Raw genomic sequence first — 15,913 nt, 5'->3', positions numbered from 1 at the left:
GTGTTGTTACCTGTGTGTATCTACCTGTGTGTTGTTACCTGTGTGCTGTTACCTGTGTGTTGTTACCTGTGGGAGTGATTGCTGCAGACGGAGGTTGTGTTCTCTCAGCGTTTCCATGGTATCCTCCATCTCAGAGCACCTGTTCTCCAGGATGCTCTGTTCTGATTGGATGGTGAGCCTCCAAACCTGCAGCTCCTGCTCCATCAGCCTGAAGACAAACAAAGAAGAAGAAGGTGAAGGAGGTGGAAAGGAGTAGGAGTAGGAGGAGGAAGAGGAGGTGGGTTTCATTGTGGTTTCTCACCATTTGTCTCTCTGCAGGTTTCTGACCTCAGTCAGCAGAACGGACGCCTTCAGCTGATCAACAACAACACATAAAAGTTATTATTAGGATTATTATTATAAAAACAACATGAATATCAGCTAATAACAGCCCACAGGTCATCAGAGGTCACCTGCTGAGTGGGCGTGTCTTTGTCAGAGGAGGGACTGTGACTGACAGCTGAGGCAGCCAATCGTGTTGAGGCATCAGAGGGGGGCGGAGCACTGAGAAAAATAACTATTAAAACAGGTCTTAAAAGGGAGGGCTGAAGTTTGAACTCACACCTGTCACACCTGTCTCACCTGTCTGGAGTCTCCCCTGGCTCCACCCACATCAGGCCCCTCCTACTGTGGGCCTCTCTCTGAGTGTAACGCCATGGGAACAGGGCGTGACGAGCACTGTGCACTAACAAGGACAGAGACTCTCTCCAGGTGGGCTGACAGACAAACTGAGGATTAACAACTAAAGCTTTCTGTACCTGTCTGTCTGTACCTGTGTGTTGTTACCTGTGTGTGTTTTGTTACCTGTATGCTGTAACCTGTGTGTGTTGTTACCTGTGTGTGTTTTGTTACCTGTATGCTGTAACCTGTGTGTGTTGTTACCTGTGTGTTGTTACCTGTATGCTGTAACCTGTGTGTGTTGTTACCTGTGTGTGTAGTTACCTGTATGCTGTTACCTGTGTATGCTGTTACCTGCGTGTGTGTTGTTACCTGTGTGCAGAACTCGAGCACTGGATGGTGAGTTTTGTGTTTCCTCGTCTGTCTGTCTGTCAGGAAGCAGCTCTGACACACGTGGACTTTCACACACTTCATGCAGCGATACCTGAACATACACACATGATATTTATTATGATGTTTATTTAACTGTGAATGAAGCGTTCTGATTGGACGGTGCTGGCTCACCTGAGTCCGGTGATGGGGAGGGTCTTACAGGTGTGGCAGCGGACGGCATGACGGACGTTCTGACTGACGGACAGGCGGTACAGAGTGGGTAACCATAGCAACAAGAGTGGCTCGCTCTGCAGCCATGACAACACGTGTTCTTCACCTGCCATCGGGGTCAAGACCTGTAAGGTCACACAGGTAAATGTGTTGCCATGACGACCACTAATCACCTGAAGCCGCTCGTTTTCTCACCCCATTAAAACACGACCTCACTGCAGCCTCCACACCTCCGAACACTCCGTCCTCCTGCACCGCCACAGGAACCTGAACACACCACAGGTGTCAGAGGGAGTAGAGAGGGGCATGCTGGGAAATGTAGTGTGTGATGTTTTTACCTGGCTGAGGTCCTGCAGCAAAGATCTGAGTCCAGATCTGCTGACTGATCCTGAACTGTTCTCTGAGAGCTTCACCAGAGCTGCAGAACATAAGGCTTTTATTCTGAAGGAAGCAGTGTTCTTAACTACAGACAGAACATCAGACTTTTATTCTGAAGGAAGCAGTGTTCTTAACTACAGACAGAACATCGGACTTTTATTCTGAAGGAAGCAGTGTTCTTAACTACAGACAGAACATCTGACTTTTATTCTGAAGGAAGCAGTGTTCTGAAATGGAAGACAGAGAGAGAGAGAGAGACAGACAGACAGACAGAGAGAGACACACAGACAGACAGACAGACAGGTTCTCACCTCTGTATTTAACCAGCAGAGTTTCAGCTGACAGAGCGATGAGAGAAGTTTGAAGAGAAACAGTTGATATGAAACCAGACTGACTCCTAGAAGAGAAACAATGTTTTATATAGATTTATATAAATAATAATAATAATGATAATAAAATACAGTCTGACCGGTCGTTGAGCCTGAACATCAGACTGCAGAGCTCCTCTGGAGCTTCCACAGTCACATGACCCGGCACTTCCTGTGACACGCTGTGGAACATCCTGTTCAGGGTCCTGGTCACTTCCTGTCTGTTTAACCCTACTTCCTGCTGCAGCATAGCTTCGCCTATTGAGTGGAGGGCTGCAGTGATGTGTCGAAAAGACACCACGTCCACTGGAACCCAACACACACATATATACATGTACTACAAGTAAAGTACATAATACATGTAGTATAATACTGTGTACTCACTGTGACAGAGTCTCTGCAGAGACAGAAGCTTCATGTAGTACATGTACAGTATGTAGTATAATACATAATACATGTAGTATAATACTGTGTACTCACTGTGACAGAGTCTCTGCAGAGACAGAAGCTTCATGGCGACTCTGTAGACCGAAGGACGGATTTCATTCAGTCCTTCTGAATAAACATCAATGTAAACATCAATAAACATTTAGTAAACAAATAATAATATGTGTCAATAAATAAAAACATGTGAGACAGATTTAATTTCTTTTTCAGCTGATTATTTTAACCCAAAATCACAAAAGAGACGAGTTTACCGATGCTGTCCAGATCCATGATGACGTCACCTGAAAACATAAAGTAATCAGGACAATTAATAACATTATGAAATAATATTACATAAAGTATTATTACTACAGAATACTGGAGAACACTAAACAATACTAGATAATACTAGAGAATACTAGATAATACTAGAGAACACTAAAGAATACTAGATAATACTAAAGAATACTAAAGAATACTAGAGAATACTAGATAATACTAGATAACACTAAAGAATACTAGAGAATACTAGATAATACAAAAGAATACTAGATAATACTAGATAATACTAGAGAACACTAAAGAATACTAGAGAATACTAGATAACACTAGAGAATACTAAAGAATACTAGAGAATACTAGATAACACTGAAGAATAATAGATAATACTCGAGAACACTAAAGAATACTAGATAATACTAAAGAATACTAGATAATACTAGAGAATACTAGAGAACACTAAAGAATACTAGAGAATACTAGATAATACTAGAGAACACTAAAGAATACTAGAGAACACTAAAGAATACTAGAGAACACTAGATAATACTAGAGAACACTAAAGAATACTAGAGAACACTAGATAATACTAGATAATACTAGAGAACACTAAAGAATACTAGAGAACACTAAAAAATACTAGAGAATACCAAAGAACACAAACAATACCAGATAATACTCCAGAATACTAAAGACTACTACAGAATACTAGAGAATACTACAGAATACTAGAGAATACTACAGAATACTAAAGACTACTACAGACTACTACAGAATACTACAGAATACTAGAGACTACAATAGAAATAAACTCACGTTCAGTTGTCCGGAGTCTAAAAACAAACTTGTTCTTCTGTTAAAGACACAAAGTGAAGATGATGAATTATTGATGAAGGTTTCATTTATCATCACAGCTGCTTCTCACCTGTCAGCCCGCTCACCTGCTGTCTGTGGACCGATCAACAGCTCGCAGAGCGATGACATCACTCACTAACTGACTGTTCATTGAACTCGGTTTTTCTTCAGAAAGCAGCTTCATCACCTCGACTGAAAATGTAATGAAACATCCTGTTATTATTAATGTTATGTCAGAGGAGGAGCCACAAGCAACAACAAACAACAACAAAGGGACACAAAATACAACAATAAAGACACAAACAACAACAAAAAGACACAAATAACAACAATAAAGACACAAACAACAAAAAGACAAAAACAACAAACAAAGAGACAAACAACTTCCTATTTAAAATGTCATTACATTAAACTGAGTTGATGACCTTTGACCTCTGTTTATTCATTATTATTTTGGTGTTTTTACAGTGCTGCGTTTCTTCAGAGGAAGTTAGCTGAGCTTTAAATGAATGTTTGATGAGAGTGGTGTGATGATGATGATGATGGTGTTTGAATGCGGCCGCTGTGCTGCAGCCTGAATACGTCCTCTGTCCTCGTGTCCTCTGTCCTCGTGTCTCTGACCTCCTCTGCGCTTTGTCTTCATTCAGACTGAAGCTGATTGTTTGTCTCTGAGCTCTCTTTGTTTCTGGGTCGTTCCAGGACAAAACACTGCAGCTTTTCTTCTTCTGCACTGAGATAAACACCACAACACAGAGCCTCTCTTCCACCATCATCATCATCACCACCACCGAGGTTTTGTGATGTGATGATGGTCAGTCAGAGAGTCAGAGAGAGTCAGGTACAGGGGGACACAAGAGGATGCAAACCACCACAAAGAGACAGAAAACAACCACAAACAGAGAAAGAGACACTAAACCACCACAAAGAGAGAAACAGCAACCCCAAAGACACAAAGAGACACTAAACCACCACAAAGAGACAGAAAACAAACCCAAAGACACAAAGAGACACTAAACCCCACAAAGAGACAGAAAACAACCCCAAAGACACAAAGAGACACTAAACCCCCACAAAGAGACAGACAACAACCACAAAGAGACACTAAACCACCACAAAGAGACAAACAGAAACCCCAAAGACACAAAGAGACACTAAACCACCACAACGAGACAGAAAACAACCCCAAAGAGACAGACAACAACCACATAGACACTAAACCCCCACAAAGACAAAGAAAACAACCAGAAAGAGACACAAAACCTTCATAAAATGATGTTAAGAAAGATGCAAAAGGACTAAAAGATACAGATGATCTGGAGGATTCCACTGTGGCCTGACACTAACCTGACTATGTATATGTAAGTATGAGTACAAGTATATGTATGAGTATGAGTATAGGTTTATGTGTATGTATAAGTACAAGCATAAGTATGAGTATGAGTAAAAGTATAGATATAAGTATTTGTATATGTAAAAGTATAAGCATAAGTATAAGCACAAGTTTATGTATATGTATATTAGTTTATATATGTATAAGTATGTATAAGTATATGTATTTGTATAAGTATGAGTATATCTATACGTATACATATACATCCTATATTCAAACTGATGAGAATCAAAGTAAGAACAGAAAACAATCAAAGTTTTTCTAAAGTGTATCTACAGGCTCCTCCCAGGGGGCGTGGCCTCTCAACTCCACTCAGCTGTCAGTCAAAGTCTGAGTCTTTACTCTGTCTGTGCCCTGCTCAACATCAACAAGAACCAAAGTACTGCTGAACACGAGTATTCCTTTTACTGCTGCTGCTGGGTGAGTACACACAGTACACTCAGTACTGAACACTGTTATTTACACTTTGTTGATGTCTTTGTCTCCTCATGGATGAATGTGCTGCTGTGGACTCTCACATTCAGATGTGTGAGCTTTGCTGAGGTGAAAATGAAGTGCTCCCTGGGGATCTGTCTGGTGTTCTGCTCCGCTCTGATCGGACTGGGTACGTTTGATCTCAATGTAGATTCCATCTTTTTTATTATTTTATTTAAACTAGCTATGAAACTGGTTTCAGTCACATTGATTCTGATCCAGAAAATACATCTGAATTTAAAGAATCAACAATTTAAATTCTAAACAGATAGAAAGACAGATATCTCATCGAGTCATTATAAAATATATATCATTTGTGGTAAACTGGGTTCAAAAAGGTTTTAAAAGCATGAAGGATCTTGTAAAGACGAACTCGACTGTGTTGAACATTTATCTGATTATTATCTAAAGATAAATGATTTATGTAATATATTATATAATATTCATATTCTGAAATCAATAATCAGTCATGTTTTTATTACCATCTTGTTTCATATCGTCACTAAATACAGAATTGTTCTTAAATTACTGACATAATAAACACACACAGGATAGACAAGGTTTCTCTGTTTTGTTCCCACTGACTTCACTGTTTCATGTCTGAGATAAACATGGATCATAAAACCAGGACCAGGTCCCTCACAGTCCTGAAGTGTAGTTCTCTGTTTCAGGATCAGCCATCCGCTGCTTCAGCTGTAAGGACTACACAGCCAGCTGCTCCAAGCAGAGAGAGTGTAGCTATGACGACGCCTGTCTCACACTCAGCGAGAGAGGTACCTCTACACCTGTACACCTGTACCTCTACCTAGACCTGTACATCTACCTGTACCTATACCTGTACCTGTACCTATACCTGTACTGTACACCTGTACCTCTACCTAAACCTGTACCTAGACCTCTACCTGTACACCTGTCCCTCTACTTGTACATTCATGTCCTCGGGATCCTGAAGAAACCAGATCAGCTTTGAACTAACTCAGATATTCTACTGAGATTCTACTGTTTCTATTGTTCTGCAGGTGGAATGACTTACCGTCAGTGTCTGAAGTATTCAGACTGTGAGTATGGCCGCCTGGCCCAGATGTTCCCCCAGGTAACAACTACTCTTCTTTATTCTACTATATTCTACTCTACTCTTACAAACCATTGCAACCACAGCTGTGAGCACAGAGACTCACCTGTTGGAAGTTCTTCATGAAGATAAAGTTCCTGTAGACTTCAGGTCATTCACTCAGGTGATGACCTCACAGGTGCACCTGGACTCAGGTGGTCCTGGACTTAGGTGGTCCTGGACTCCATGTCCAGAAACGTGCCGCTGAAAAATATTTTAACATTCTTTAGGAGTCTGGTGGGAATAACGTCTCTGATCAACAACTGTATCGATCTTTACAGGTTTCCAGTTTCACCTTCAAGTGCTGCAACTCTGGCCTGTGTAACTCCGCCCCCTCCTCTGCAGCGAGCTCTGTGATTGGTCTGCTGACCTCAGCGGCAGTCATGTGGTGGTGCATCCACTGAAGAGTGCTGCAGCTCTACGGCGCCCCCTGTGGCTGAAACATGTAACAAGAGCTTCTTTAACAGTCTGATCAATATACTCAATCTGATCAATACATTCAGTCTTCTGATCAATACATTCAGTCGTCTCATCAATATATTCAGTCTGATCAATACATTCAGTCGTCTGATCAATATCTTCAGTCTGATCAATACATTCAGTCTTCTGATCAATACATTCAGTCGTCTGATCAATACATTCGATCTGATCAATACATTCAGTCTTCTGATCAATACATTCGTACTGAACGCTTATCACAGATCAATATTTATGTGTAAAGAAATATTTTCCTGCTGATTGATTGATTGATTGATTGATTATTAAAAGATTGATGAAACCATAGTAACACACTATTTGTATCAGCTGTTTTACAGGAAACTGAACCTCTAACTACACGGCCTTCAAAATAAAATGTAACTGAAACGTTCTTCTGTGACTTGAGATGTAAACGATCTGAAGCTCTTTAACTTTTGTCTGTGAATTAAATCAATAAATGGAGACAAACTGGAAACGCTCTTTGATTGATTGATTGGTTATTGTAAATGGTGTGTTCAGACAGAAAGTACTTTTTTTAAACTCATAATTATAAAAGTAAAAGGATCACATGATATAAAGAGAACACAGCAGCGTACCTGAGTGGCTTTCATTCATACACTCACTGCAGGTAGACAGGTAGACCTACACTGCAGGTAGACAGGTAGATCTTTAGATCAGGAAACAAGGAGGAGCTGAAGACTGCACAGAGGGAGCTGAGGAGGAAGATCAGGAAAGGGAAAAAAATCTACAAAGATGGAGGACCAGCTGCAGCAGAACAACATCTGCAGGGTCTGGAAGGGCCTCAAGGAGATGTCTGGCTACAAGGGGCCCAACCAACAGCCTACGGGGACAAGAGTGGGAGAATGACCTGAACTTACTCTTTAACAGATTTGATCAGTCATCACCCCCTCCCCCCATCCAGTCCCCCCTGCTGCTCCAACCTCCTTTGGCTGCACCCCCTGTAGATTGCCCCCCCTCCTCCACCCCCTTCCCCACAACACTCGGCTTCCCCCCCACCCCCCAGCTTGTCCTTCACAACTTACCAGGTGAGAAAAGAACTGAGAAGGATCAAGGGGAGAAAGGCCACGGGTCCAGACGGCATCAGCTCAAGGGTCTTCAGGTCCAGTGCAGGCCAGCTGTGCGGGATAGTGGAGCACGTCTTCAACTTGAGCTTGAAGCTGGGCAGAGTACCACAGCTGTGGAAAACATCCTGCTTGGTACCGGTCCCAAAGACCCCGTGAACCAAGGACTTCAACAGCTTCAGGCCGGTGGCGTTAACATCCCACCTGATGAAGACGCTAGAGAGGCTGGTCCTTGTACATCTCTGCGCCCTGGTGAGCTCATCTTTGGACCCACTACAGTTCACTACCAATCTGGCATCGGGGTGGATGACGCTGTCATCTACCTGCTACACAGATGCCTTTCCCACCTGTCCTGACGTCAGTGGGGAGTTCATTCCACCACTGTGGGGCCAGGACAGAAAACAGACGTGACCGGGTCGAACAGCCGCAGGGACCTCTGAGCGACGGGGCAACCGATCGCCCCGAGGCAGCAGAGCGAAGTGGTCGGGCGGGGGTGTAGGGCTTGACCATGGTCTGGAGATAGGAAGGAGCTGTTCCTTTCACTGCCCTGTAGGCTAGCACCAGAGTCTTAAACTGGATGTGAGCTCTTACAGGGAGCCAGTGTAGAGAACAGAGAAAGGAAGTTGTGTGGGAGAACTTGGGGCAATTGAACACCAGGCGAGCTGTAGCTTTCTGGACAAGTTCCAGAGGTCTGATGGCCGGGGCTCCGGCAAGTAGTCAGTTGCAGTAGTCCAGGCGGGAGATGACAAGAGCCTGGATGAGCACCTGCGCCGTCTCGTCAGTGAGGAAGGGGCGAATCCTCCTGATGTTGTAGAGCAGGAATATGCAGGAGCATGTAACCGATGCAAAGTTTGCTGAGAATGACAGTTGGTCATCCAGGGTCACACCCAGGTTCCTCGCAGTCCGAGTTGGCGTCACCACGGTATCATCAGTGGTGATGGACAGGTCTCGGTGCGGGCAACCCTTCCCCGGGAGGAACAGTAGCTCGGTTTTGTCCAGGTTGAGCTTGAGGTGGTGTGTCGTCATCCACTTCGAGATGTCAGCCAAGCACGCAGCGATGCGTGCCTCCACTTGAGTGTCACCGGGGGGAAATGACAAGACCAGCTGTGTGTCATCGGCATAACAATGGTAAGATAAGTCATGCGAGCGAATAACAGAACCCAGAGATGTTGTGTAGAGCGAGAAGAGAAGGGGGCCCAGGACTGAGCCTTGTGGAACCCCCGTAGTCAGCATGCGTGGTTCCGACACGGCCCCCCTCCATGTCACCTGGTAGGATCGACCTGTCAGGTAGGATGCTAACAGGGAGAGTGCAGAGCCTGAGACACCCATCCCCTCGAGGGTGGAGAGGAGGATCTGGTGGTTCACCGTGTCAAACACCGCAGACAGGTCCAGGAGAATCAGGACAGAGGAGAGTTCGCTCTCGCTGTATGAAGCGACTCTGTCACCGCAAGGAGGGCTGTCTCAGTCGAGTGACCCACTTTGAACCCGGACTGGTGGGGGTCCAGGAGGCTGTTCTGGTGAAGATAGGAAGACAGTTGGTTAAAGACAGCACGTTCAAGTGTTTTGGAAAGAAAGGGTCGAAGAGAAACCGGTCTGAAGTTCTTGACATCAGAGGGGTCAAGTGATGGTTTCTTCAGAAGGGGGGTGACTCTGGCAGTCTTGAAAGCCGTGGGAAAGCATCCTGAAACAAGAGATGTGTTGATGAGGTGGGTGAAGAAAGGAAGGAGTTCAGTCGCAATAGACTGAAGAAGAGGGGAAGGGATCGGGTCAAGTGAGCATGTGGTGGGGTGGTTAGATGTGACAAGGTTGAGGACCTTGTTAGGGGAGAGGGGAGCAAGATAGGGTAAGATGGAGAGGAGAGGGGAGGGAGAGCTGTGGGGGAAGAGCTGGATAGGGTAGAGAGGGACACAGAGAGTGAGGGAGAGGGTGGACAGGGAGAGGGGGGCTGAGAGAAGGAGGATCCGATATCGTTTACCTTCTTGTCAAAGTAGTTGGCAAAATCATCAGGGAGAAGGGAGGAAGTAGGAGGAGGGGGTTGGAGGAGTGAAGAGAATGTTTCGAAGAGATTTTTCGGATTGGAAGCAGAGGTTAGGATTTTAGAGCGGAAGAAAGCAGCTTTAGCAGTAGATAGAGAGGAAGAAAACGTGGAAAGAAGAGCTTGGAAGTTAAGAAGGTCCTCTGGGATTTTGCCTTTTCTCCATTTACGCTCAGCCTCTCTTAGGCTCCGTCTGTCAGTACGCACTGAGTCCGACAGCCATGGGGCAGGTGGAGTTGGCCGTGCAGGCCTGGAGGTGAAGGGACAGAGGTTGTCCAGAGAAGAGGAAAGGGTGGAGAGGAGAAGGTCAGTAGCAATATCAGGGGATAGGAGAGAGAAGGATTCAGTGTCAGGGAGAGCAGAGGTAACAGAAGAGGAAAGATCAGCCGGGGAGAGGGAGCGGAGATGACTACGGGTAGCAACCATGTGGGTAGGTGGAGGAGGTAAGGGGGAGAGGAGAGGGAGTAGGATATGAAATAGTGGTCAGAGAGCTGGAGGGGAGTGACGGAGAGGTTAACAGACCTACACTGCAGGTAGACCAGTCTTTAAAAAGGTTATATTTAAATGTTTAATAATTAATCAAAATTAAACGAGGTAACGACAGAACTGTTTCTGAATAAACTGCTTTAGTTTGTATTTTTTATACGATGGTTAAATATTATTTAACATCCTGTTTTTACAGTGTAGTGTATTTTACAGGATAGTGTTGTATTGTTTCATGTTTTACAGTGTATTATTGTATTATTGTTTATTTCTACAGTTTAGTGATTTTTTTCTCAGAGCAGTGTTGTATGTTAAACCATACAAAGTTATTTTTGACAGTATAATGTTTTATTGTCTTTTTGAAGTATAGTGAATTATAAGATTTGCAGTATAGTGTATGTTTTTACAGTGTGGTATTGTATTATGTTTTTTTTACATTGTATTGTGTTTTTTCTACAGTGAACTATAGTACTGTGTGTATTTTTTACAGTGTAGTACTGTGTGTATTTTTTACAGTGTACTTGTGTGTGTAACCGGAAACGTGTTCGACCGTAACCACTCAGCTGTTCTAAATGTGTGACGTTACATTCTGTCAAGTTATCTTCTAAAGACGGAAAAATACAGGAAGTTGGTCAATGTACCTTCAGAATAAAAGCATGTCTATAATCAAAACAAACAAAATAACTGTTTGCATTGACGTATCAACTGTTGACCAGTTTAGTTTTATTTGGTAATAATTTTACTGTGATAAACACCTTCATGCATTTTCATTTCTTTATTTTAAATCATTAATTTAAATTACACAACAAAACATTATTTGTTCAATAACTATTAAAGGAGAAACTAGGAATAATTTAGCTGCAGTTTAATGTATTATTTGTTTCTGAAGTACAAAAAAAATCATTATAAAAACGTTAAAAACATCTTAAAGTGGATTATTGTTCACCGGGTTCCTATTGTGAAATCAGAACCCGGAAATTGTGTCAGTGTTGTGTTATCGACTTGATGCAGAAGAAGAAGTTGCAGGTTTGGTCGCTGAGACGCTGACAGGATGAAACTTTGATCAAATATAAGAGAACACGAAGCTGCTGCTGATGTCATCATGGCTCTAAAGGTAAGGCCGCTCACCTGTGACCTCACACCTGCTGCTGCGCATCAGAACCGACCGCTCGCTGCCGGTCAGTGGTTAGGGTCAGTATATGTATATATATATATACACACACTGACTGTTTAACAATGAAAACGTACTAAATTATATCAAATTACACAGCAGTCTGGTGGGGCTGTCATGGAGATATGATAAATATAATTGAAAAAAACAACAATACCAAAAACAAGGAAATGGTGGGAATATCAGGCCGATGTCAAAACATGAAAGGTTACCATATAATATATCAAAAAACAAAACAAACGTCTGTTTGAAGGTTTTCTTAGAAAAATAAATACCAAAGAACCACAGAAACTAAAAAGCAAATTGTGTCTGGTAGGATGATTACGAAGATCTTAAGGGGTATAAATACAACTAGTTATATCATATAATTTAATGGAAATATAAGTTGAGATGTTTTCAGCAATGAAAACAGGAAACAGAAACTCGTTCAACAATGTGAAAGCATCCTCCAGGAGTCTGGTGGGCAGAGCCTGAAGCTGTTGACAGAAGAGTTCCAACAGGAAGTCGCTTCATGAATTTGTAGTTTCACTGATAACCAGACTTTTCCTCTCAAACACACACAGGTCTTCACTCCACTTGTGAGGACGCTCAGCGACAGAACCTGAACCCTGAAAGCTGCAGAACTCAGTGTTTGAAACACAATACAGAAGAAAGACTCTTAATATCATTCATGACTTCACATTTCTTTGTTTGTTTGTTTGTTTCAGGCTGAAGTTCTGTACGACTTCACAGCTGAACCAGGAAACAACGAGCTGTCGGTCCGACAGGGGGAGTCGGTCACTGTGCTGGACCAGGTACAAATACACATCTATGTATGAATACACACAGCATACGTGACACACACTCTATCATAACGGATATGTGTGTGTTTCAGACTGTGGGGGGAGGCTGGATCCAAGCCCAGAACTCCAGCGGACAAACCGGACTGGTACCTGAGGGATATTTACAGGTGAGTTAATGTTAATGTTACCAGAATCATGGACTCTGAATTATCTTAGTAGTAAAGAACTGCAGACATAGAGATTCTGAACTTATTAAGAATCCAAAAAGAGACGCAACAAGGACACAAAGAGAGATGTGAAACCAGCGGGTTTAGTGTCGGGGTCTTTGGTCCTTCATGTTGTTGATGTGTTTCAGGTCGGTAACAGAGACGGGGACTCCTGGTCCAGACCTGGGGCATTAGCTAGTACCCCAACAGCAGGATGGGACAGTCGCACACAGCAAGGTATCTCACGTTTGAATAGTCTGCAGCAGTCTTTATGAACCAACAGTTCAACAGAAAACTGTGTCCCATCTCCAGCAGCTGTTGAGGACGATGACGGCGAGTGGGACGACGACTGGGACCACCAATCAGAAGGTGGTTACCATGGTGACGATCAGTTGGATGAGGAGGGCGGGGCTTCAGGACGACCCTCCGTGAAGATCTCCCTGAACAAGTAAAAAACATCCCTACAGTCGATCCCAGTAGACTCTAGTAGAGTCCAGAACATCCCAGTAGACTCTAGTAGAGTCCAGAGCATCCCAGTAGACTCTAGTAGAGTCCAGAAAATCCCAGTAGGTCCCAGTATGTCCCAGTAGATCCCAGTAATCTTGTGTGTGCTCAGGTTCCCGTTCTCCAAAGGTCCGAGTCCTGAAGTCTTCTTGTTAGCCAAACCTCCAGCTAACACCAGAGACCTACTTCCTGTCTATGTGAGTAATCCTGGATCAGGTGTCCTCATATCAAAGTGTCCTTAAATGATCCTTATACTTATATATATATATATATATATATCTAGAGGTCACATTTCATGTGTGTTCCTGTTGCTTTATGACGCGTTTAATAAAGTTCTATTGAAAGATGGGCGAGGTCGGTCCGGTCTGGTTTTACCCGTCGACTCCTCTCAACTGTTTGATCGCCGACCCGAAGAAAGAGTCCAAACTGTACGGACTGAAGAGCTTCATCGAGTACCAGATCAGTCCCACCGTAAGAGTACACGAGTACTACTACGATAACCACAATAATACACCGAGAAAAATACACTGTGATACTACTACTACTAATACACAGCAGTACACGCAGTAACACTGACGGTCTTCTTCCAGACGACCAACAGACCTGTCAATCATCGCTACAAACACTTTGATTGGCTGTACGAGCGTTTGATGGAGAAGTTTGGCTCGGCTCTGCCAATCCCCTCGCTGCCTGACAAGCAGGTGACAGGTGAGCCGTTTCCACGACAACCACACCTGTAGAACCAGGTTTTACACCTGTGGACAAGGTTTTACACCTGTATGACCAGCAGGTTTTACACCTGTGGACCAGGTTTTACACCTGTAGTAGCAGCAGGGGTTACACCTCTAGAACCAGGAGTTACACCTGTATGACCAGCAGGTGTTACACCTGTATGACCAGCAGGTGTTACACCTGTATGACCAGCAGGTTGTACACCTGTATGACCAGCAGGTTTTACACCTGTATGACCAGCAGGTTTTACACCTGTAGTAGCAGCAGGTGTTACACCTGTAGAACCAGGTGTTACACCTGTATGACCAGCAGGTTTTACACCTGTGGACCAGGTTTTACACCTGTAGTAGCAGCAGGTGTTACACCTCTAGAACCAGGAGTTACACCTGTATGACCAGCAGGTGTAACACCTGTATGACCAGCAGGTGTAACACCTGTATGACCAGCAGGTGTAACACCTGTAGAACCAGGTGTTACACCTGTATGACCTGTGACCTGTGTTTGAGTGTGTACCTGTGCTTTCAGGCCGGTTCCAGGTGGACTTCATCAGGATGAGGATGGAGCAGCTCCAGGCCTGGATGACTCGGATGTGTCGTCACCCCGTCGTCTCTCAGAGTGACGTCTTTCAGCTCTTCCTCACCTACACAGACGAGAAGGTGGGTTAAGTCCCGCCCCCCTCTCACACTGCAGTAGATGTTTCAGCCAATCAGCTGCGAGGAGGTTTGGTAGCTTGGTCCTGATTGGCTGACGTTGGTGTTTCAGGAGTGGAAGTCAGGGAAGAGGAAGGCGGAAAAAGACGAGACGGTCGGACCGATGATGTTCAGTCTGATCGAACCTGAAGCTGCAGAACTCGACGCTGCTGAAGTGTACGTTACTAAAGGGCCCTTACTTAAAAACTATACCTTTGTGTTAATGTGTGTGTGTGTGCGTGTGTGTGTGTGTGTGTGTGCAGTGAACAGAAGTGTGAACTCTACAGTCGCTTCACAAAGTCGATGGACGACGGAGTCAAAGAGCTGCTGAATGTTGGACACTCGCACTGGAAACGCTGCACCGGACGTATGTTTATGTTTATACAATGTTTATATATTTATACACACATATCTATATATTTATACACATAAATATATATTTATACACATATATATATATATTAGTGCTGGGCAACGATTACAATTTTTAATCGCGATTAATCGCATGGATTTTTTGTGATTAATCGTGATTGTTTTGGCAAAGTTCAATAATGAATTCAAAAGTAGTGTATTGTGCACTTTTATTTTAAAGTACTGCTGTATGAACTAAAGGTCAATAGCATTTGGTTTGTAAACACTTTAAACACATCAGGTTGTTGTTAGCAGCAGTATTCTCTTTACACAGTAGCAGTTATAACACAGTGATAATGATTCTGATCATAGATATTCAGCCGGTATTCACAACTTTATATTCATGTGTGTAAGACATGATGTTTAAATGTACTTCTTGAGAACTGCAAACCTATCTACTTCATATTGTTATGTTTGTTAAATTCTCAGTAGTGATAACTAAATGATGCTTATTATACATATTACAAAAAAAACACTTTAAAAACTCAAACAATAATTTAAATGAATCATTGCTTTTTAGCTTTTTTAGGTATGTTGGTCAGACACATATGCAATGCTAATTACCGTAATATGTGTGGTATTTGTTATAAATGTACCTTGGTACATAGAGGGTGATAAGGACCCAGCACTAATATAGATATATTTATACATATAAATATATCTAAAAATATACAAACTGTAAACACTGCACCGGACGTATGTATACATTTATAGACACAAATATATATTTATATACACTCACGGAGATATACTGTACATTTATGTATCAATCTCTGTGATATATATATATATATATATAT

The 15,913-nt window shown here is 43.0% G+C and overlaps 3 protein-coding genes across 13 annotated transcripts in view; 2 read left to right on the top strand and 1 right to left on the bottom strand.

Annotated features, from left to right (window-relative positions):
- dytn (dystrotelin) overlaps window positions 1–4,146 on the bottom strand; it is a 13,318-nt gene extending 9,172 nt beyond the window's left edge. For 7 of the 10 annotated variants that reach the window (XM_031878030.1, XM_031878033.1, XM_031878034.1 and 4 more), the window contains exons 1-11: window positions 2,487–2,621; window positions 2,108–2,312; window positions 1,950–2,035; window positions 1,599–1,678; window positions 1,456–1,527; window positions 1,222–1,385; window positions 1,030–1,141; window positions 622–755; window positions 453–543; window positions 302–354; window positions 67–208 (exon numbers count right to left, since the gene is read on the bottom strand). In XM_031878030.1, coding sequence (XP_031733890.1) covers window positions 67–208; window positions 302–354; window positions 453–543; window positions 622–755; window positions 1,030–1,141; window positions 1,222–1,385; window positions 1,456–1,527; window positions 1,599–1,678; window positions 1,950–2,035; window positions 2,108–2,312; window positions 2,487–2,595 — 1,248 coding nt within the window. In that variant the 5' untranslated portion in view covers window positions 2,596–2,621. Of the gene's footprint in view, window positions 1–66; window positions 209–301; window positions 355–452; window positions 544–621; window positions 756–1,029; window positions 1,142–1,221; window positions 1,386–1,455; window positions 1,528–1,598; window positions 1,679–1,949; window positions 2,036–2,107; window positions 2,313–2,486; window positions 2,622–2,704; window positions 2,735–3,527; window positions 3,565–3,636; window positions 3,759–3,972 lie in introns of those variants that run through there. The other 3 variants (XM_031878037.1, XM_031878036.1, XM_031878038.1) reach the window with 3 other exon arrangements.
- A 1,126-nt stretch (window positions 4,147–5,272) lies between these two features.
- On the top strand, window positions 5,273–7,493 carry LOC116400280 (CD59 glycoprotein-like). The gene is made up of 5 exons (XM_031878051.1): window positions 5,273–5,376; window positions 5,481–5,560; window positions 6,102–6,203; window positions 6,450–6,523; window positions 6,823–7,493. Exons 2-5 carry the CDS (start codon window positions 5,506–5,508, stop codon window positions 6,943–6,945), a joined length of 354 nt encoding a protein of 117 aa, XP_031733911.1. The 5' UTR covers window positions 5,273–5,376; window positions 5,481–5,505; the 3' UTR covers window positions 6,946–7,493.
- A 3,254-nt stretch (window positions 7,494–10,747) lies between these two features.
- LOC116400281 (sorting nexin-9-like) lies at window positions 10,748–15,135 on the top strand. Of its 2 annotated transcripts, none has more exons than XM_031878053.1 (11): window positions 10,748–11,732; window positions 12,497–12,583; window positions 12,664–12,738; window positions 12,927–13,014; window positions 13,093–13,225; window positions 13,394–13,478; window positions 13,627–13,752; window positions 13,872–13,989; window positions 14,539–14,669; window positions 14,776–14,879; window positions 14,966–15,135. In XM_031878053.1, exons 1-11 carry the CDS (start codon window positions 11,721–11,723, stop codon window positions 15,132–15,134), a joined length of 1,128 nt encoding a protein of 375 aa, XP_031733913.1. In that variant the 5' UTR covers window positions 10,748–11,720; the 3' UTR covers window position 15,135. The 2 variants fall into 2 exon arrangements, with proteins under 2 accessions (XP_031733913.1, XP_031733912.1); XM_031878052.1 differs by having other exon boundaries at window positions 10,751–11,732; window positions 13,090–13,225.
- The last annotated feature ends 778 nt before the right edge of the window (window positions 15,136–15,913 follow it).

Source organism: Anarrhichthys ocellatus, unplaced genomic scaffold (assembly GCF_004355925.1).
Source record: "Anarrhichthys ocellatus isolate YVR2014 unplaced genomic scaffold, GSC_Weel_1.0 scaffold159, whole genome shotgun sequence".
NCBI lineage: Eukaryota > Metazoa > Chordata > Actinopteri > Perciformes > Anarhichadidae > Anarrhichthys > Anarrhichthys ocellatus.
Note: the sequence above shows the minus strand (reverse complement) of the source record. Positions and strands in the feature narration are given on the sequence as shown.

Coding starts and splice junctions, on each gene's coding strand:
- LOC116400280 (XM_031878051.1), top strand. CDS start 5,506: ATGAAGTGCTCCCTGGGGATCTGTCTGGTGTTCTGCTCCGCTCTGATC. Junction 6,204..6,449: donor TCTCACACTCAGCGAGAGAG/GTACCTCTACAC, acceptor ATTGTTCTGCAG/GTGGAATGACTTACCGTCAG. Junction 6,524..6,822: donor TGGCCCAGATGTTCCCCCAG/GTAACAACTACT, acceptor CGATCTTTACAG/GTTTCCAGTTTCACCTTCAA.
- LOC116400281 (XM_031878052.1), top strand. Junction 12,739..12,926: donor TACCTGAGGGATATTTACAG/GTGAGTTAATGT, acceptor GATGTGTTTCAG/GTCGGTAACAGAGACGGGGA. Junction 14,670..14,775: donor TCACCTACACAGACGAGAAG/GTGGGTTAAGTC, acceptor TTGGTGTTTCAG/GAGTGGAAGTCAGGGAAGAG.